At 42.1% G+C, this 21,941-nt stretch overlaps 1 protein-coding gene across 5 annotated transcripts in view; it reads right to left on the bottom strand.

The window, feature by feature from the left end:
• The window catches only part of dock4b (dedicator of cytokinesis 4b), a 117,267-nt gene extending 97,518 nt beyond the window's left edge, over positions 1-19,749 (bottom strand). For all 5 annotated transcript variants that reach the window (XM_031284794.2, XM_031284797.2, XM_031284798.2 and 2 more), the window contains exon 1: positions 19,485-19,749. In XM_031284794.2, the coding sequence (XP_031140654.1) occupies positions 19,485-19,521 (37 nt within the window). In that variant the 5' untranslated portion in view covers positions 19,522-19,749. The remainder of the gene's footprint in view (positions 1-19,484) is intronic.
• Between the last annotated feature and the right edge of the window lie 2,192 nt (positions 19,750-21,941).

Below are 21,941 nucleotides of genomic sequence, written 5' to 3'. Positions count from 1 at the left end.
ACTATTGTTCATCATTCCTTTCTGCAGAATGAGATCCATCCATCTTTCCTGTTGCTAAATGGGAGCAGATAAACACATAAATGTACCTAAAGGGTTAATCTATCATGCATGCGTGGTCAAAGGGCAATAATACTCTTTAGCTCTCTAGGGTATAGGGCTATGGTGCTGAGGGCAGAGCGGAAATGAAAAGAAAGACTTTACAGCTTCATTTCTTTGAAAAACCACAGACTGGCCTCTTGATATAACCCACACATACCTTGGTATCTATGTGGCATGTTAATGTGCCAATACAATATGTATTTGTATGTGTGTGTGTTAAAGTGCACTTGTGTGCGTTCATGCCAGCAGTATCTAAACAAGAGGATGTAGGCAGGCGGGCTTCTGCCTCATCTGATTAGCAACCCTCAAATGAAGGGACACACACACACACACACACACACACACACACACACACACACACACCACACACACACCACACACACCACACACACACCACACACACCACACACACCACACACACCACACACACACCACACACACACCACACACACACACACACACACACACACAGAAGGGAAGGATGAGGGGAAAGGTTAGCCTGAGAGTGGAAAAGAGTTGGGTAGATGAACTAATGAAAATGAAGTGACGAGAACGTGATAGAATAAGAGAAGTGATAGAGAGGAGAGAGAAGGAAAAAAAATGTGAAAAGGGTCAAATTAAACTTTGGAAGATGGCAACATTGGTTAAAAAAAAAAAAAAAAAAGACAGAAATAAGTCGGTTAAAAAAATGTAAAAAGAGAAGAACAAGGGCTAGAAAAGGGATCCTGAAGATAAATGTCATCAGTGGACCATGGGCTTAATATTGACTTCAACCTCATAAGCCAATTTCATCTAATATCCCCTCAGATCATAAGTCTTCCATTAGTGATGAGGCTGACCGTGCATGTGCCTTTGAAGCACGATATCAGCTAGTCAAGGAGAAATGACCCCATGCTGCTACCGCTAAATGCTAAGCCTCCCAGAAGATGCCGTAACTAGAGTGCAAAGAAAAAGAGACAAAAACAAAGAAAGTGGGGAGGATGGAAAAGTTACAATGCTGATGATAGGGCTGAAGCTAATTATAGAGTTGAAAACAATTAAAGCCATTATATTTCTTGTTTCCATGTCTGCTCAAAGTTGGCAATCCCGCTGCCAACAACCAAGAGTCTACAAACGTAATTTAGCCTAGTTTTTCGCAAACAAGATAAAACGTAAAAAAAGGAGAATAAAAGAAGCATCATAAACAGATGAGAGAGAGAAAATCCCACTGGACTAGTATCCCAAATACTGTGTAGTCATTAGAATATATGTCAACTTCACGTCTTGGCCTAGTAGCCTTCATTCTGCTCTCCTAAAGGAGATAAAACAAAGAGCTCAGTGACAAGTAGAGACCGAGACACTGTATAAGAGAAGAGAGTGCTGAAGCATCAGTAAGTGATTCGAGTCACTGGGGAGTGAATGCAAAAGCAAAGAGCAAAAGAGTGAATGAAAAGACCACAGTGCGGGTCATCTGCGCTGAGCTGAAGGGCTGCTGGGTGCAGGTTGGGATAGATTCACTGCGTAGGGTCAAGACATGGGCCATGGTCACATGAACAGGACATGTGTATGTGTGAATATGCCGTGCTTGCTAAAAAGCACACACACACACACACACACACACACACACACAGAGACGGTGATAGCCTCCGAGCACAGCCAGGGCCATTGAAGACACTTCCCAGGAGAGAGCAGCTTGGAGTAACTTTAAAAACACACGCACACACGCACACGCTCCACTCAAGGACACACAGATGGCAGGTGCTGGACAAATACAAGCCACTGGAGCATAATTTATTAGCTAGCTAGTCACTGCTTCCCTTAACATTGGAATAAAGCACCTAAACTAACAACTTAAAAGGGAAACCCGTGAAGCATAGCATGTTCAGCAAATCAAATGGACACTAGACTGGAGGGATATATGACGGATGGATGGATGATTTGTTTAATGATAAAGAGATAGGCTAGACAGCAGTTATAACCATTAACTGTGTGCGTGTGTGTGTGCGTGCGTGCGTGCGTGCGTGCGTGCGTGCGTGCGTGCGTGCGTGCGTGCGTGCGTGCGTGCGTGCGTGCGTGCGTGCGTGTGTGTGCAGTAGCAAGATGTTCACTGGACAGATTGAACACTTAACAGTGTATGTTTGTGTGCATGTGTGTACATTTTGACATTTAATAATTCCCACCAATCCAGCTTTAAAAATACACCGTATCACAATGGGAATTATATAAAACCTAAATATAACCTAAATCCCATATTTTCAGGACGACTAAATATTACATTAATATATAAAACAAAATATTGCCACCGAAACCTAATAAATGTGTTAACTGAACACTGTACACAGTGTTTCCCATTCAATCTATTGCTGAAGAGAGGTGAAAGAGTAAAGAAGAGGAAGAGCAATTGAGGCAGAAATTTAATTAACAAACACGAAACCCAATGAACTCGCATCAACACAGCAACACGACACACAGTGCAAAATACAGCCAATTCTGGTTTATACTAGAGAGGAGCATATATATATATATTACTACAGATGTAGCTCTTTTTAGATCCAAACTCAAAACTTATTTGTTTAAAATGGCTTTTAATACGTAGTAGTGGTGTGACAATTTCCCCCTCCTGTTTCTATGTAACCTTTTCTGATTTTACTGTTTTCTATGTATAATTCTTTTTATTGTATGATATGTTGTTTTATTCTTGGTTCCTGATGTAAAGCACTTTGGATACCTGCTGGTTGCTGTAAAGTGCTATATAAATAAATGTTGATTGATAGATTGATTGATTGATGTTGATATATAACACATAGTATCCCACATTTTTAATACAAAGGGAAATGTGAGGGATAAGAGGGAAGTCATACATAATAATCACAAGCATCAATAAGTCCCTAAACTAAATTTACTCCAGTGTTTCTGACTCTGAATGAAGTATTTGTTGCCAAAAGTGAAGGACTATTGCTTTGCTAGTCCATAGTTTGCAGTCTAATTTCGAATGCAACCTGCAAATCTGGCACCAATACAATTTAGTGTCCTATGGGCCTCTAAACAAAGAGGCAGAGGCATATCCAAGTACAGGGTGTACCACTGGGTATCAGGCAATGCTAAGCAACAGCAAACGTTTGTAAGCTCTGCCACAAGTCCTTCCAAGCTCAGCAGAGTAGAAAGAGCAGAGAAGGCCATTTAACACAGAGACTACAATAGAGCTGCACTAACAATGACAAGATAGCAACAGCGATAAGGAGCGACTGAACCAAGAAATCTGTCATCTAGCCCAAGCCTCAGAATAAAAATAAAATGTTTTCATGTGACATGCTTCCCGCTTTCCATAAGCCACAAGATATGGAGAATGAATGTGTGTGTGTGTGTGTGTGTGTGTGTGTGTGTGTGTGTGTGTGTGTGTGTGTGTGTGTGTGTGTGTGTGTCCATGTCTATATTGGCACTGATTCTCATTCTTTCCTATAAAGAGAGCCTCACACACTGAAAACTGAAAAATGAGGGTTGGATTCCGACAGCCTGTTTGCATGCCAGTCCTTCTGACATCTGCTATAACTTAAGACAGATCAATAATGGATGTTTCACACACATAAACACACACACAAACGCACACTACGAAATATGGGTAAGTAATGAGGCAGATCAGAAAACACTGATTTACTGGAACCTACAAAGAAAGCTGTCAAACAATTATTCTCTCACGTACAAACTTTGACTATTAAAATGATATCAGGGAAATCATTTGTGTAACAATGTCTAATGGCTTTCTGTAGGAAATGGATTTCCTTCCTTCTACATGCTTCAGTCACATTGCATGGGGCTTGCTGTCAGGAAATGTAGGCCTCATGTAAAAAATTCAAGAGGTGACTCGTTCCCCAAATTTGCTTTCATGTTCATCCAGAGTCGACATAAACAAGAGCGAAATGGCTAATGTAAACAAGGGCGTATGGCTGGTTGCAACTGATTCCAAAACAGCCATCCTTAGAATGAGGCACTCTGTTCTGCACTGTGCTGCACTGTGCTTTTGAATGTATGGCATGTGTGTGTGTGTGTGTGTGTGTGTGTGTGTGTGTGTGTGTGTGTGTGTGTGTGTGTGTGTGTGTGTGTGTGTGTGTGTGTCCACATGGAAAAAACATTCCTGCAGGGCTAAGGGGTTCAGCTGTCGTCGGGGCTATTTTCCTGTGCACTGCATGCCATTGGTGGATCAAGGAGGATTATTCCCGGGGTCGGAGAACTTTGGGCTTGGAGAGATGGAGAAAAAAAAAAAGAGAATAAGAGAGAGAGAAGCATCATGGTTTGGAACACTCTCTTCCAGGAATCAATCTCGGCTGTGTTTGTCAAAGCAAACCATGTACGAAATCACACAGCCAAGAGCTACACTGAGCGAGAGACGCAAAGGGAGAGAGAGAGTAGCCGCTCGAGCCATCTCGAACCATAAACATAATTAACCGATACTCAACTGTCACGCAAGAAAATCCCTAGTGCCTGCTTTGAATTGTGCTTTAGCTAGAGGAGCTGCTTCACACTTTGCCTTAATCTTGTTCATTATTGCAAAGACATCAGTGTGAACAAAGAGACTACCCTCCAGTTTGTTTTATAACAGCTCTCGTTCTCTCAGGGACCCCATTTGGATAAGATTCCCAACTCCCGTACACATCCTCCAGATCATATTGGGAGGAGAGGGAGCGGTGGCTAGGCTAAACTGGGCTATTTCAGCAGCAAAACAGAGGCAGGCTGAGAGCGAGTGTCAAAATGATGGCCCTGCTCAGCTAATTCGCTCATGCTCGGGTCCATACAGACAAAATCAATAGAGTGGAGTAAGAAGTTACGGGGGGGGGGGGAACGCCCCAGTTTCCTGATTTAGGTCAACGGCAGTTGTGTGCACCCTCATGCTGTCTGTAATTAAATAAAACTAGTTAAAAAGTCTGCAGGAGCTGTGTACTTGAAGGGGGAAGAGGGATGAGAGAGAAAGTGGGAGGGACAAGGCTAGAGTGATTAATTTCAGCTTTGTTTTTCTCCTCCCACTGTTGCGAGTGAACACCATTATACAAAGTAGAAAGGTAGCCTCATTTGTGTGCCCGTTCAGCGCCTGGTGCTCCCTGGGGGAAAGAAAGTATAAAGATTCTAATGAGCTATATAGAGAGAGTTCCTGAAACACAAGCGGCCAGATAGAGACACACTGAGACGGTGCTCTGTCAGCCTTGGCAGCTTAACTGTGAGGAGGAACTCCATGTGGAACTGACAGCCCGTCAACCATCACATCAGCTCCACCAATCAACTGATTATGTTTAGGTTTAATTTATATATGGTTTGAAGATCAGATTAGGGGATATAGGATGCAAATCCTTGTACACAGACTGACAGGGTGATGCATTTGTTCTCACAATTAAAAAAATTGATATTGATGTTAGCATCTTTATTTAGGTGGAGCAATATTGGAGACTGGCCTTGTACACCAACATGCAGGCAGGCATACAAGTGTATAAGTGTGCCCATTTTCACAGCTATATGCCAAACAAGCACAGTCACAGCCAGCCGGTGTCATCAAGTCTCCTGGGTGGTGGATTAAAGAGGATTATGGCTGTAGTCCAGATGAGGGTCCGGGGGGAGTTTATGCGTGACGCATCACAACTAATGATGCCTGGAAACATTCCCCTACAAATCAATGGTCTGGTTTCAAGCGCCCATTCAATCGCTACCATTGCCACACTAACCTCTGAACTCAATAAAATGCAGCCGCAGAATGTTAAGAAATGTCAAATTGGGTGCATCCTGTATGCTGTTATCTAAAAAGCTGGATCTGAACTCAACTAAATTTTAAATGAACTAGGAATCATAATATGCGTCGCCCAGGTTACTGTCCACTGATCAAAAGCGGATTCAAAAAGAAAACGGCTGCTGCTCTTTTGATCAGGAACACAACCATTTAGTTCTTCCTTTTCTGCTTAGGCGAAAAAACAGCAGCATCATTGGCCATGCTAAAACATATGTCATAAACGTGTGTGCAGTGCAGCATGCTCCATTTGCGCATCAGTATTTTTAGCATCCCCACACTCATTATGTCAGCACGGCACAGCAGAAGATCCAAGCTGGTCTAAGTGAGCGGAGATGTGCAGGAAGGAAGACAATGCAAGGTTCCGCTTCAACTCAGGCATCTGTTATGGCATGCGAGCCACTCGCATGTATCTTGGCCGTGAAGAATGTGTTTTGCTCATCACTACTCCAATTAAGTTTATTTTTGAGGGGGATGGAAACAAATATACCTCGTTTCACTGCGTACCAGCAAGCTTTAGAGGTGCTGCACAAACAAAGCCAAGAGGATGCGATTCAAGACAAGAGACATAAATCACTGATGTTAAGCTATCCATCCCACTACTCTTTGGAGTTTAACTATTGAAACAACATGAAAGCATCTTTCTTAAAAAAAAGCTCAAAGTGCTCAAAGACTGAAATATGATACTGGGCTTTGTAATGACCATCAAGGTGAAGATGGAACCACTGACAGGTAATTAGGCTGTAGATAAACAGGTAAGGGGATACTTTATCCAAGACATTTCCATTATTGATCCATGAACAGTTGAGATTACTCTCTGGGAAAATACTTCCTAATTGGGCTCTGATGCAATTTTTAAAATTGAGATGCCCTTGAGGATGAAACAGAAACCACCACAATCGCAATGTATTTTATCACTTTGACCAACAAAACCATCTGCGGTCAAAAAGGATCTTTACCAGTAAAAGTGGCCATTTTCAGACTGACATCAAAGCTTCTGTACTATTTCCATGCCAGCGTCTGTATATTTTATCTGGGGCCAGCTCTCAACACAAATTGCTTGTTAGCAAGAATAGCCAGGGGCCTCACAAGGTATGAGAACCATCCACTGGGAGGAAAGCTATAGGATCATGTTTTGTGCATATGTTGTGTACATAGCCAGCATACATACAAACAATAATTCTTCTCTCCTGTCATCTCCTCTGCTGAACTGAACCAACGGCCTGAGGTGTCCATCCGCAGCCATCGCCCAGACCAAGTGCTTTTACTCTCCACACAAAGGCTCCCACAGTGGGGGTTTTCCTTCGCATTTCCCCTCTCGCCCCCACACAAAGGGGATCCATTTCAACCGCTTTTAGCAGTGCCACTTTCCGCTTTTAGTTCTTCAGACTCCCTCCCCTGAGGGTGCGACTGGTGTAAGTGGGGGGGAGGGAATAAAGGCACCAGGTGGATGCTTGGAAAAGTTTAGGCTTGTGGCAAACAGGGCCACTTCGATGTTGTGTTTTTTGGTAACACCTGGCAGGAGGAAAATAACCTGATACCAGTGCCTGGACCTTTAGTGCTGTGTGAAACATCAATACATATCTTTGAAATGTATTTACTTTCAAGCTGAGTTAGATAAGAAGATTGATGCCACTCTTAAATTTGTGCAGGGAATAGGAAGCTACAGCCAGCAGCCGGCTAGCTTAGCATAAAGACTGGAAATAGAAGGGAAACAACTATCCTGTAATGTTTGTTAAACCCTTTTTTATACAGATTAAACAAACAAGATATATGTTTTAATTTGTCAGCTTTAGAGGTGCTGGACAGAGCCATGCTAGCTGTTTTCCCCAGTTTCAGTCTTTATGCTAAGCTAAGCTAACCATCTGCTGGTTCCTGCGTACAGACATAACCCTACTGAATCAACAGTAGTAATCCTCTGTGCAACTTCCAGAAACAGAGCACAAACAAAGCAAATCAACACCACAATGCACTGCGATGCCAACCTTTGGTGTTGCTAGAAAAAGGCTGAACAGGCCCCATTCAATCAACGATGAGAGGCAGGAAGCGGGAAGACACTTGATCTTCTCCCCTTAGACAAACAAAACTTCAAAAAATCCAGCGGCTCAGATGTTTTTTTGGGGGGGGGCTTATTAATTCAAGATAAGTATTTAACTAAGAAATCTGTTTCTGTCTCTCTGTTTGGTTTGAAGGCTTTCCTCTTGACTAGATAAACACTCCAAATGGGAACAGTCCCCGAAGACGGGTTGGGTTGAAAAGAGGAGACGTAAGAAGTGAACTGGGTCGCAGTTGGAGGTTTAGTCAAGCTGATGAATTAAACAGTCTCTCTGAGGTAATAACACTCTACAACACCCACACAATTATTTAAGGAATTCATAAGAATCGTCGAGCTGAGGAGAACAGTCATTTTCAAAGTAATCATATTTTGGAGCTATGTCACCGAGACTGAAGTTAACCTCATTTAAAAGTTGGAATCCTCTGGTCTTCGGCCCCATAAATCTAAATGAAGAAAAAACCCAAAGCGGAATACTATACAACATATACCTTCTCCTTCTATAGAATGAAGCTATTTCAATCAGCTGAGCAGTCTGGTGCGCTAAAAATCAATTGCAAATGTCCTCAACACTTCAGTCTCAAATTGGCTGAAAAAAAGAAAAGCTGTGGCGAAAGGGAACAAATGAGTTAGGCAGTGGGCTGCAATGAAAAGCCTTTTTGAAAGTCAACCTGACATTAAACTATCTTTTCTGTGCGCGGGCAGCGAGAGGAAGTGAGGGGAGCTGACAGAGGCGAGGTGAGGAGGACGGGCAGCGAGCCAGCACCTCGCATGCAGCAGGTTGACGTGCAGGGAAGAGTCAGGCCATCATCTTGACGGCACAGCGAGAGCAGGAAACAGACCGCTCGCACACACATGCATGCACCTCTAATGGGGACAAAGATCAAGTCCGTATATACACTGATTCAACTGCAGTAGCGGTGTACACACACAGACATACACATTGTGCAGGTAATAAGACAGCTAACAGCAGCCAAGGTCAGAGAGCTGCCCAGGAATCGGCCAGGCAGCAGCTGATCCTCCCAATGTGATCTTTACAGAGACGGAGAGAGTGATGCAGACGTGAAAACAGTTCAATCTTAGAGAAGAGAGAGAGGGATGTAAACCGATCAATGTCACTGCAACAGCTCTTGAGCCCACAGTCAATATACACTACTTACATGGCATACCTGTGGTGTATGTGTGCAAGCATCTTTGTTTGCCGCAGAGATTTTCATGGTCAATTCTGAACTGATCATTACTTAAACCTGCTCCATTCAAATATGTGTGCAGAGAATGTAAGTAGGACCAAAAGAAGGAAGATGAATGTATGGAGAGACAAGGGAAGACAACAAAATTCACACCGGCGCTTTTTATAGAGACAGAAGTAATCAACAGCAGAGCATAAATGACAAGGATGAAGTGTCATTCTTATGTCTTTGCTGCACTGTAGCCAGCATAAAAACAGCTGCCTCTGCCATTAAAAAAAAACACTGATAAAACAGGTACCAAGGCCATTAAGAGAACAGACACAACGGGACAGAAAGAAAACCCAGGGAAACGTGAACATACCATCTGTCTGCCTGCTACACAGACTTCAAAGCAATGGACTTATGACAGATTGTGAAAAAATGTAAAGTAGAATGATTTTCTGCATCTACCAATTGACCATTCACTAAGCCCTGTCACCCTTAGTTCCTGTTGCTATGCCTGTCAAGCTTTCTCTTCACGCACGGCACATAATGCCGTTTATGATGAAAAGAGTGGCAGATTTACCACTCAAATGTTTTCGCTATTTTTTTTTTTTTTAAAACATACGATTTCGCAGAGTGGTAGCCTAAAGCAGGCTTCAGCCCGCGAGTATCGATTTTGCTGACTGAATTGATGTCTTTCACTAACAGATTTTATCAGCTGTAGCTAAGGCTAACTCCTTAACGTGATTTAAAACACCGTCTCTGGCTGACTCGTTTTAAAACAAGAACCATGAAAAGGGGTCTTAAATACACTATTGATGGCTATATACAGTACATGGTCAGATTAATCTACCAACCCTTATAGAACTGGCTCAGGTTTGCCTTGCACCAGCTCTTAATTATGCTGTTATAGTTTTAGACTGCCGGAGCACTTCCTTCCTTTGACACACTGAGCTCCTCTCTCTTTCCATCTGTGTGCATCCATGTCCCAGAAATGCTTGTTACTAACCTAGCTCTGGGAAACTCACTCCGCGCCCTGCTATGCCCTGCTACACCCTGCTACGCTCTGCAGTGCCCTGCTACACGCTGTAACGCCCCGCAGTGCCCTGCTACACCATGAACTACTACACCTACTATTATGACTATTATTGCCACTGTTCATCACACCCCCAACCAGCACCGTCAGACACCGCCTACCAAGAGCCTGGGTCTGTCCAAGGTTTCTTCCTAAAAGGGAGTTTTTCCTCGCCACTGTCGCACTAAATGCTTGCTCTTGGGGGAATTACTAGAATTGTTGGGTCTTTGTAAATTATAGAGTGTGCTCTATCTGTAAAGTGTCCTGAGATAACTCTTGTTATGATTTGATACTATAAATAAAATTGAATTGAATGGTTGTGCTAAAAGACTGAGGTTAGCTCTAGTATTATAAATATGATAGAGAAAATGTAAACTCAGACACAGTTATATTGCTCTAGCATCACCCTGTTTGGATGCTTAACTTACTATAGAAAAACATACTTAGGCAAGCAACAAAGGTTAGATTTACAAGAATCTGGAAAGTGTAACTCTATTTCTGGTTAAAAGTTTGGATAGGGTTGCTGAAGTTTGAACTTGCCCAAATACAAGAAAGAAAAGGACAGAGCTGCTAAGGTAGCTAACAACACTTTCAGTACGTTAAATAATGTAACGTTAGCTAATGATATGCTCCTTGGCCTTTGTCAGCCGGACATGGTAACATTTGCAGCCTACATTAGAGCCATCCTTAAACTTTAGGATGGCTAAAAGTGGCTGTATTTCTTCCACATTAACTTCTCCTTCCATCTACAACTTTCTGATTTTACATTTTGCACTTGCAACAACTTCAAAACGACAGATTTCAGTGTTTCAAATCTCATTTTACATTTTAGATATGCTTCCACCAAAAGGAAACACGCTCAATAGGATTTGATAGGAAGCAAGGTATATAGCACAACCAAAAGATTTAGAACATCTGCTGTAGCTACATCTCTACTCCAAAACCTGAGCAGCGTCGGTAGTGCTTTACCATCTTCAGACTTCCAGTCCACTGAGGCTGCTGCAAACTCACAGCCAGAAATACAACGTACAAAATGTGCACACAAGCATAAAAACGGACATATACAACATTAGATACGCACAGCCACAAATATGCATGTATCCTTGAATACACAATCTTTGATACACAAAAGGCAAACACACACAGTATATGGGGATATCTAGGACAGGTGAGTGTGGATCCAGAGGAGGGGAGGGGGAAAAATGATAAAGAGACATATGTGGAAGACAGATAAAGGTGGAACAGACTGCAGCACAAATAGAGGGAAGTGGGCTATTGAAAGAAAGGAATAGAAAAAAAAAACCCAGACAGAAAAGGAATAAGTGAGCAATAGATGAGGGGGAAAAAAAGAGGCAGAAAGTGAGATAAGGGTCATCACAGCGTGACCTGCTGTCTGTGGAAATAGTTCACTTTGCATGAATGAGTGGGAGAGTGGAGGGGGAGAGAGAAAAAGATACAAAAAGGGGAAAACAGGAAGCAAAAGGAACCAATTCAATTAAACAGAAATACAAAAGCATTTCCATTTAATTAAGGCACTACAAGACAAAAAGTAGTGGAGAGGAGTGGGGGAAAAGATGAGGTGGCCAGCAAGGTGTGGACAGTACTGTGAGTGAACGGCCAGGCAACGTTGAGCAATGGTGTCTACAAGCTTTCTGTCTGAAGACCTTTCAACCTCTTCCTCTCTCATTCTCGCAGACATTAATCCTAACCGTTGCCACGCTGATAACCCACAGTGTCCTCAGTGACCTATACTGGAGTGTGATGCTTTTTTGAAGAAACTGAGCGGAGTTGAGCTGCACCTTTTGGGGGACAATTTTGTTAAAAGTATCTTGGCACTTAGAGGAATTTAGGTCATGTCCACAAATGCATATTTATTAAAGATTATTTGTATGGCCATTTCCGCCTTTAATGATAGGACAGCTCAGACATGAAAGGGGAGAGAGAGGGGGAAGACATGCAGGAAACCGTCACAGGTCGGACTCCAACCCTAGACCTTCTGCGTCGAGGAATAAACCTCAATACATGTGTGCCTGCTCTACCAACTGAGCTAAGCGGCCACCACAAATGCATATTTAGTCCTTCGTTGTGGCATTACATCACCACTAAGCTGGAGATTTATACAACTTAAATCTGATCTTTCAGAAAACACTCTGCAAAGTGGATATATGGTTTTAAATGATGTTGTTTATGCCTTGTAGTGTGGATGGAGCATCAGAGCTTTTAGAAAATGATTTTCATAGGATACACCTTCAGAAATAGGGCAATATGTTTTGAAAATGTTTAATACGGGTGTCAATATAGGCCTATGGTTTGCAGGGAGAAGTGGGAGGTTTTGGTGCCAATACGTTTTTATAGCTTAATTTAAAGAGTATAAGCATGTTTTTCTCTTCTAAATGCGCCTTTTAGCCATGGTGGTGGCATATCTCTACAACTATTAGATGTATTATTACCATCAACCCCTGACCTTAACCAGAGAGCACTGACAAATTTAGATTTCAACTGTATAATGTCCCGCTCAGTACATATCTTGGTCACAATTCTTTAAAAAACAAATTTAGATTAATAAAGATTCTCATTGAACATTGTGTGAACATTAGATGACATATCGGTATCTAACGGTCACATATATGTGATGAGCTACTATATTCTTATACAGATAATTACCATAAGACTGAGCTGAGTACAGTTAAGCACATCACTGGTTTAGGGATGTAACGATTACCGGTGTAACGGTAAACCACGATAAAAAATGTTGACGATAACAATTACAGTTTTCATTTAAAATATCATTATTATCACGGTGGATTACCACGGTGTGGAAACCATGTGTTTAAGCCTTCCCAGCTTCATCCGAGTCTCCTGAAGTTGCCGCGCAGGCGCACTGCGTAGCCTACAGTGCGTTTCTTGAAGTTGGAATCATGGTGGAAGGAGGAGATGACAGCGATCAGGACATTTGATGTTAAAAGTTGCACTTTTGATAAGGTTTTGCCTATATTTTTGTAATAAACACTGTTACACTTTTTGAAACAATTTCAGCTTGTGAAGGCCTATCAGTGCTTTCTGAACATATTGAAAACACTTTTAAAAATACCGCGTTTACACCTGAAAACCGTGATCATTTTGGTCACTATAACCGTGAGGTTAAATTTTCATACCATTACATCCCTACACTGGTTATGTCAGCAGCGTCCAATCATCAAAAACAAACCTATAACCCAGTTTGCATTGATGAGGACATGTGCTTTGGGTCATCTTAAAACCACAAAGGGTAGGATGAAGAGAAATGATTCTCGGATGAAAAACTGCCCCCAATGCAGATTTGGCCTGATGAGGGTCAATCATCCCACAGAGAAATAGATTACACTGCAGAGTAAAACAAAGAACTGGACCAAAGCGATCTGTATGAGTCTCCTCTGGTTATAAATCCCCCACTGTGACTGTGTGGATGAGAGAGTGTTGGAGGCAAACTCTATATTCATTAACAGGGTAATTGAAGACAGAGACAACCACGACCATTAGCTCTTCACATTCTTAAATTATGCATATGTCCTTTAAGCAACCCTTGACACTTTATCAGCCATTAATAATACATTAATGATATAAGATTGATCCTGAACAGACTATAACTACTTTTGTATTAGCATGTTAATAATGAATCAAGCACACTGGTTTTAGTAAGTTGAGGGTGAGCAGAGGTAGCTATTACTGAAGCGCGGTTTATGGGAAAATGGAAGCCTTGAGGTCATTATGATGCACAGGGTCACCCACACAAACGCTCACACAAATCAATTTACACTTCCTTTATGGTCAATACGTGCGAGCCTGGATTACAGCCGCAGAACACAGATAACTGACGCTGGACTAGTGCAGGCAATCTTTTTCCGCTGTAAATGAGCACCAACAATAAAGTGTCTCTCGACGCATAAACAGCTCTTCTCAACCGCCAATCTCAGTGATTGTCACCGGCAGACGCCCTTCCTTTATGAAAATGGCATGTCAGTCATTTTTCCCCCGGTCCACACAGATGACAGAAACACACACACACATATACACAGGAGCGCTACTGATCAGTAAAGCTGCTGAATTCCTAATGGGACATATCCCATTAACCTCTCTCACACAGGGATCACGGATTGATATTGAGGAAGGGAAACCACAACCCTACTACACCACAACAGACCTGCTAAAAAGGCCCCAGAGTACAGCATATCATAACAGTGAAGCAAAAACCACAAATTTCATTCAGTATCTCACTTTGCAATCTTTCAATTTCTGGTCTAAAACCAGTGCACAAGAGAGCCTCTCCTCTAAGAAAGACATTAGCGATTGCCTGACAGACAAGCATTTGAAACCAATAATTCATGTCAAGTCCATGTGAAATAATAGCCATATGCATTCTGTTAAACTGGAAATCACTCTGCCATCTCAGAGCAGAAGCATCATCTCCTTAAAGCAAGCACGCTAGACCGCCACTGGAGTGGAAATGCAGAAACGCTCCCCCCAGCTGCCTGTCTCGACATTATACTTGGATGTGGACAGACGATTACAGCATTTTGGTTTGTTTGTGTCACCAACTCCAATGGTATTCACAAGGGTATCCCCAGTGTGTGTGGTGACTAAAAGCTGGAAGGAAGTCAAAAAGAAAATAGGTAAAATATTTTCTTTTTGACTTCTTTTTTCACTAAATATAACAGATGACAAAATTGTGTCTTTTGCCTGTGTCTAGTGTTGCTGAATTTAAACAAACAGGACATTGTTTGTGCGGTTTGGATGTTTTTCTTTCATAATTGAGAGCTCAGTGATAAATAGAGCACGATTTAATTGAATAACACAAATGAACCAGCTGGGGCATTTCTCCAACTCGGTCCTAACGTCTCAGGCCATGTTGTGCTACAGTGGTTATTATTGTCAGGGTGAATCAGCAATGAATAAAACACTCACTGAGTCTGTCATATGTCACATGTCCATGTAGATTTATTTAACCCTTACAATACATGATGCAAACACCAGGGAACAGCTTGTGTATAGTAGTGGGCTGGGCGGTTAATTTTCTTATTCTTATTTTCTGCATCTGTTTAATTCACAAGGGAGCCTCCTACAGTCTCCCTCCATGTTGAATGATTGCATTGGGCGAGTATTTGTGCAAACGTGTGTGCACACAGAGGAGAAAGGGTGCTCCCTCTGCAGATGGAGACGAGGCAGCGGGCGAGGAAGCAATTACAAGCTGGTAGGCTTCACCTCACCACGCCTCCCCACTCCCTGTCACATACACGCCCAGGGGCTTGCTGCATTAGGGAATCATGGGTATAATGGTGGAATGGGCCTCAGGGCCCCCCTTCAAAACAACCTGCTAATCCCCTGTGGAGTGGGGGGTAAGGGAGGGGAGTGAATTTGGGGGTAACAGGGCAGGGCGGACACCCCGACAATGAGTCCACCCCTGACACGCGCCAGCACCTTCAACTACCCATCACCCCCCACCTCCTCCATACCCCATCTACCACAGCGACATTCCCCCAAGGGAGGAACCAGCGATGTCAGCCACGGGAGAGCAGAAAACCCCTCAGGCCCGACATTGGCCCTCGTCGCAGCCAGGCCTCGAGCAGGAACATTCAATCAGGCCGCTGTTCCATTCTGTCTTTATCTGATGCTGCTAGTTGCTATTTTTTTCCACGACAATCAAAGAATGAGACATGGTTGCACACTAAATCAAGCTACTCCAGCCATCGGTGGAGAATTCAACTTGCATGCACGCGAATGCAAACCAGCTCGTTAAAACGGTTTAATTATGTGTCTAAATTATGATGAGCAATGACATGCTTGATTGCTTGTATCAAAGGGCCTTAATGAGGAGAAAGGCCTCACTCACTCTCTGTCTGTCTACAGCATTAACTCTACGTCTACTCTACATGACACAATGCAGCCTTGAGTATGTTCTGTACATACATTCAGTTCATACATTATGTTCAGAACATACTCAAGGCTGACTACAGAAACTGTAGTCAGTGATCAAGTCAAAGTGCGCTTGTCTTCAGTGACATTTGTGATATATTCGTCATCATGCATTTAAGGAGCATTGGAAAGACATTCTTGGGTACATCTGTCATCCAGCAATCTCAACTCTTCACCATCTACTGTAACTCCATGCCTCTTTTTATCCTCTGTCACTTGATCTCATCATTTTTACTAGCAACCTAAGCCCGCTTTGTGTTCAAAAACATGACTTTGATATACTGTAAAAGATTCTCCCTCTTGGCTTAATCTAATGTCTCCATATCCCAAGTCCATTTAGGAATCAGATATTAACATTGTCTCATCACTCTTGCAACCTTCTTGCTTCGGGTTAAAAAACAGTAATCACTCCACTGGTGGGTTAATGGGCGCCTTAACATCAACTTGCCAAGAGTCCATTCATATTTCATGGCAGGGGGCCCCCGTCCTCCCAGGGCGCTAGTAAGGCGCTAGTAAGGCACTAGTAAGGCGAATCAAGATCAAACACTGCAACCTTACAATTACACAGCGAGACTTTCTGATCTCATCTTGATTTGGCTCAAGATCAAATGTACCTGCAAGGATTTCCAAGCCCTTTTAGTTTCCCAGCTTTCCTGTCAAAAGGGCATAAAATGTTCACTGAATGCACCTGGAGGAGATCCCATTCAAAATGGCTAAGAGAGGGACTTACTTGTACCAATATTTAGATATCATAGCAATTCTACAGCACGGATATTCATGAAAGGCCCAACAGGAGTGGAAAGTGAAAACAGATGTGGATCAATGATGTTAATTCTGCTGAGGTGTGATTTAGCTCAGTACCATCTCAGGTAGTGTTTTGCTATAATATGTGGAGACCTGTGGAAATAATTTAGAGTGAGATTCAATCTGGGGATCAATGGTCATCGCTGGTGTGAGGTTATTTTGCCACAAGGATAAACATTTGGTTATCCTTTTTTCCCTACAAAATAAGTGAACTTGGAGAAAAGCTAATGGAATATTTAGTCTTTCATTTCATTGGGTTATCCGATGAATATTGAATTATTTGTGCAAGGCTACTTGGAAAGTTTTGTATTGATATATAAGGCACTGTAATGTTCGTCAGAAGGCGGCTTTGTTCGACAATTTCTGTTAACTTTCGGAAAGCACCAACTGAAATTCACACACACTTCATGCTGTGACAGGCCAGCTTTATATTGGAATATTGGAACTTCTCTCTCAAGCTATCTTTTTCATTTCATTCAACTATTTCTGTCACTTTTCGTGTTTACAACCAAGACAGGAGAGACTGTCTAACAAAACCACACTGTATCATGTCTCGACCATCTGTATAACGGCTTTACAGCCAGACTTCAAGTGTGGCAGTTCGGAACAGCAATCAACACTTTAGCCTTATTACATGGTCGAACAACACTTCATACTAACTAGTTCTTTTGTAGCATGACCCAGCCCATATGATACCCCCTTAAATACACTTAAACAGAATGAATGAATTCCTCTCTAGACACTGATAGAGAATGTACAGTACAAACCAAACCAAAGACCAGAAGCACATTAACCTTTCTGAACTGCAGACTGAAAAAACACTTAACGTGCTGAAACTAAAATGTTAAAGTTGCTCTTATCATAATAACTAAAACTAACTAAACAGCCTCTCACATATCTTTGTGTGCATGTGTTTGTGTATCATGTAACCTGAATTTCATAACAAGAAAACACCCTTGTTTCTTCCTAAAAAAAAGGACCAGACTATAAAAAAGTGCACCGTTGCCAAAACATGTCTTAAAAAATAAATCACAGCCAATTAAATGGGTCTTATTGCTGTTATTGAAATAAAATAGGATAAAGAGACTTAATCCAATTAACAGGACGCCCTTTTGCAGTTTGGGGACAATGGCAAGTATTTAGCCTTCAAAATAAATGTCTTCCTTTTATCCAGCCAAGTGAACTTTGATAGGAGGGGATGGGTTTAAGAGACTAAATGGAATAAATATATTCTGCCCTATCAAAATATAAGAGCTATGGGCTCTAGGGGACTTTGACCCTGCACAGGATTAAGTATAATATAACTGCACAGTGAGTATCAGCACTTTAGCACTTACATAGACATGGACAGGGAAGGGAAACAAGTATACATACCAGGGGAAAATTTAGCAGTCAAGTGACCAGACCACAGAGTGTGACAGAGAGAGGCCAAAGGCTAGTCTCTGGTTCAATGTGCTTCATTGATTTCAGGTTGTGGTGGCAAGGTGGCATTTTTGGACAGTTAGCAACATTTACAAGAGCCTGCCTTATTATGCAAGCAGATTAGCTACAGAGAGGAAATGTATAATATATTATCATATCACAGCTATAGTAGTTTTAAGAGGTTTTTACTGGCCACTTTTTTTCTGGCATCCTTGCAAAGATTACAACATGATTATTGGCTGGTTTTCACGGAGGCTGAGGGGTCATGTAGGGACCAGAGTATCACACACGGAGCAGACCAATATCTTTAGGAAATATAGCCTAATTATGAGACATTTAAGCCGCCTCTAAGCGCCCGCATCTCAATGAGTCCGTTTTTTTAGGGTAAAGACAAGCAGAAGAAATTCCAACAACAACAACAGGATAATGTCTGTGTCGGATTTTGCCCTCCTACATTTGGCTTCGGTTGCGTTGTTGTCGCTTGTTTGTCTCAGTTCAGTGTTTGATCGAGAGCTCCCGACAGCCTGGAACAATGCACTGAGGGAGACACATTTCAGACCTCTCAAGGTCCACAGCACTCTCAATCCCAGGTAGCCTATACTAAAATACAGAAAATGTCTCTTCTTCGTTTTTCTCTCTCACATTTGTAGGCTATTTCTTTCGAAGAATTGGCAGATGTTGCGCAAAATATACAGAGACATACAGCGACTGTGGTAAGCAGCTGATTTTCCCCATTCAAACTGACAGCACAACAAGAGCAAATACAAAGCCCCTGAGTCAAGATAGACCACTACTTTAAACCCAGACAACTCAAGGGGAAATAGGGAAAATCACGAGCAGGAAAGAAAAAAAAAAGCATCTAAATGTGGCTGTTCATTTAGCAAACCATGGGGGGTCAGAGCGACAACCCTATGCTTTGCAATGTGGCAGTCAAATTAAACCAAAGCTCTCATCATGGGCTGTTTGAAAGGAAGCTGGTGCTGCCTTCCAGTAGCCTAAAAAAAAAAAATCACATTGTTCAAACAATTCGCAGTGCTGGAAACAATCATTCGTAGAGCCAGTTCACCTCTCGAAACCCATCCACACATTCACACATGCCCAACAACTGAATGTGAGTGAACGCAGAGGACAGCAGTTTTAAAAACATAAAGGCAATAAACTTACCGACGCCGTATTTTTCATGTTCTGTAGGTATCCACATGTTTAGGGTCGGCACATTTAAGTGAGTGGTCGGAATAGCAGCGAAATGCAGGGTTTAGGTGCTGTGTAACGCATTCTATTGGTGTGCTTTCCCCCGGTCTGTAGTAGGAGTCATTGTTTAGGTTACAGAGAGAAAGCGCTGCTGCTGCTGCTGCTGCTGCTGCTGCTGCCGCCGCTGATGCTGCTGCTCGTAGTGGTACGGAGACATGCTGCCTTCTAGTGCTGTCGGAAATGTTACGAGTGGCGGTCAGCGTATTGGAGGGCCCAGCGAAATTAGATTGTCGGTCATTTCCCAACTTCATGACATTAGGGGGCGGAGACCATCGAAGCTGTACCAGTATCTGATGTTTAAATAAAAAAAATGACGTATTTTTGTTCTTCATTTATATATATATATTTATTTATTATGTATATATTTATATTGGGTTTATGCTAACGTTAGCCTACATATGATACTTTTTCTTGCTTACATTTTTGTAGGCTATCATTAGCTTTTCTATAGCCTATTTCTGAAAGTTTTCATTGGTGTGGTTTGCCATTCCGACAGCACACATTTAAGCTAGCCTAATCGTTGCACAGGTCAAGCAATAACACATTGCCAAGCATTAGTCTGTTGTTATATGTTACAGACAAAATGAGGTTGTTTCAATTGCTTTAATTGCTGTCACCACGTAAGTTAGGCTAACATGCTAGAATAACATTCAACTATTTTAATATAGGCTATAGGGTAAACAATTTTTCTTTCTGAAAATGTTACAGCAGGACTTTAACCTACATGAAACACGTGCTCCCACTATAGGCTAGTTGTCCTTGCAAGTTATACAAACTCATACATTTTATTTTTAATGGAACTGAGATAGACAGTAGCGTAGCTTACTAACAGAACACATTTGGTGTGTCCATCACCACAGGTATGACCAAATCCACCAAACACACAGTGACATATTTGCTATAGCCTGAAAATAATGATGAACACTTTAGAAACATTAGGCTACACCTCTTCATTCTGCCATGGCACTGCAGAGTAACATACTATTGAATTACTCCAAAGCCAAACGCCTGAGTCTGTATTATTAAATATCATAACCACTTGAGTTTCCAAGCAGCTGCTGAGATTTACAAAATCGGACAAAAAAGTCCCGAGGAGTACTTGAACACAGCGAGACACGACAGCAACGCATTCTGGGACTTGTAGTAGAAGCTACTGACGTCATTGTGGATATGAAGATCACATTATCCTTAGCATCCTTACAGCCATCAACCTCTACGATACATTGTATGCTTATGTTTGTAAGTTCTTTACAGCCATCAGAGTATTCTTCTGTTTTTTTGCCTTATCAGAAATAAAGAAAAATAGAAAGAAAGAAAGAAATATGAACTTACTGTAAAGCTCTGATATTCCCCATATAAAAAGACATGTAAGCACATATTCACATCAGACTTTAGGCCCCTCATTTTAGGGTATGACGTTGATACAGAGTCCTGTCTTGTACACACAGGCCTTCTACTGGGACAACTGGTGCATGAAAAATACATGAGACTGCATGAGAAGAAGCAGAAAACTGGAGGGAGTTCCAAAGCCAAAATGAAAGAGTTCAACACACAGCTCCCTGTGTACGTATGTGAACGAGAGAGTGAGTTTGTATGCCTGTGTTGCATGTGGGGGAGTGCATGTACACCCAATGTCACACATTTTTTATGAGCCGGCTGTCCTCACCATTTAATAAATCCATAGCACCCAAACCCCCATACCCCCCCCCCCCTTTCTCTTTCATTCTCTACTAACTTTTATCATCTGCCTGAGTGTAGCTAGGGTTGTGTTTGAGTACAAAGGATTTTTTGTAAAAAAAACAACTTCTAATGCATGTTCATTTCCCATGCTGCAAATGGTGCATTAAAATGCTTTGAAGTGTCAAATGTGCCTCTCTTTTCTCTCTGTCTCATTACTAGTTCGCATGTCCACTTACCCATCCACCTTTGTAGTTTACATGGTGAATTATGAATGCATGGGCCAAGAAAAAGCAAGCAACCCGAGGCTCGCTGCTAGCTAGGTTAAAGTACATACCAGGTGGGCATCATGTGTCGCATGTCATCCCCATTTCTTATCCGCCCTGTTTTTCTCACTGTACACAACAATATAGTAGCATACTAAATGCCATGAAATACTACATTTAATTAAAAAGCGGAGTAGCAGATAGAACTGGATTAATTTTACAGTGCGTTTCCATGATGCACTGCTTCATCCCCATGCGACCTTCGATATTTCTGATTGGAGAGGTGGGGGGTTGTGGGTGTAGGGTGGGGTGTGGGGGATTGTTGGAATGTTCTACTCCACATATGAATAAATCATAAGCCGGGGAGCAAAGTAAAACAGAAACCCAATGGATTTATCCCTGCGAGGACAAGAGACTGGAGACAGCT

The sequence above is a fragment of the Sander lucioperca genome, chromosome 20 (assembly GCF_008315115.2).
Source record: "Sander lucioperca isolate FBNREF2018 chromosome 20, SLUC_FBN_1.2, whole genome shotgun sequence".
Taxonomy (NCBI): Eukaryota; Metazoa; Chordata; class Actinopteri; order Perciformes; family Percidae; genus Sander; species Sander lucioperca.
The sequence above is the reverse complement of the archived record's forward strand: the minus strand, read 5'-3'. Positions and strand labels throughout refer to the sequence as shown.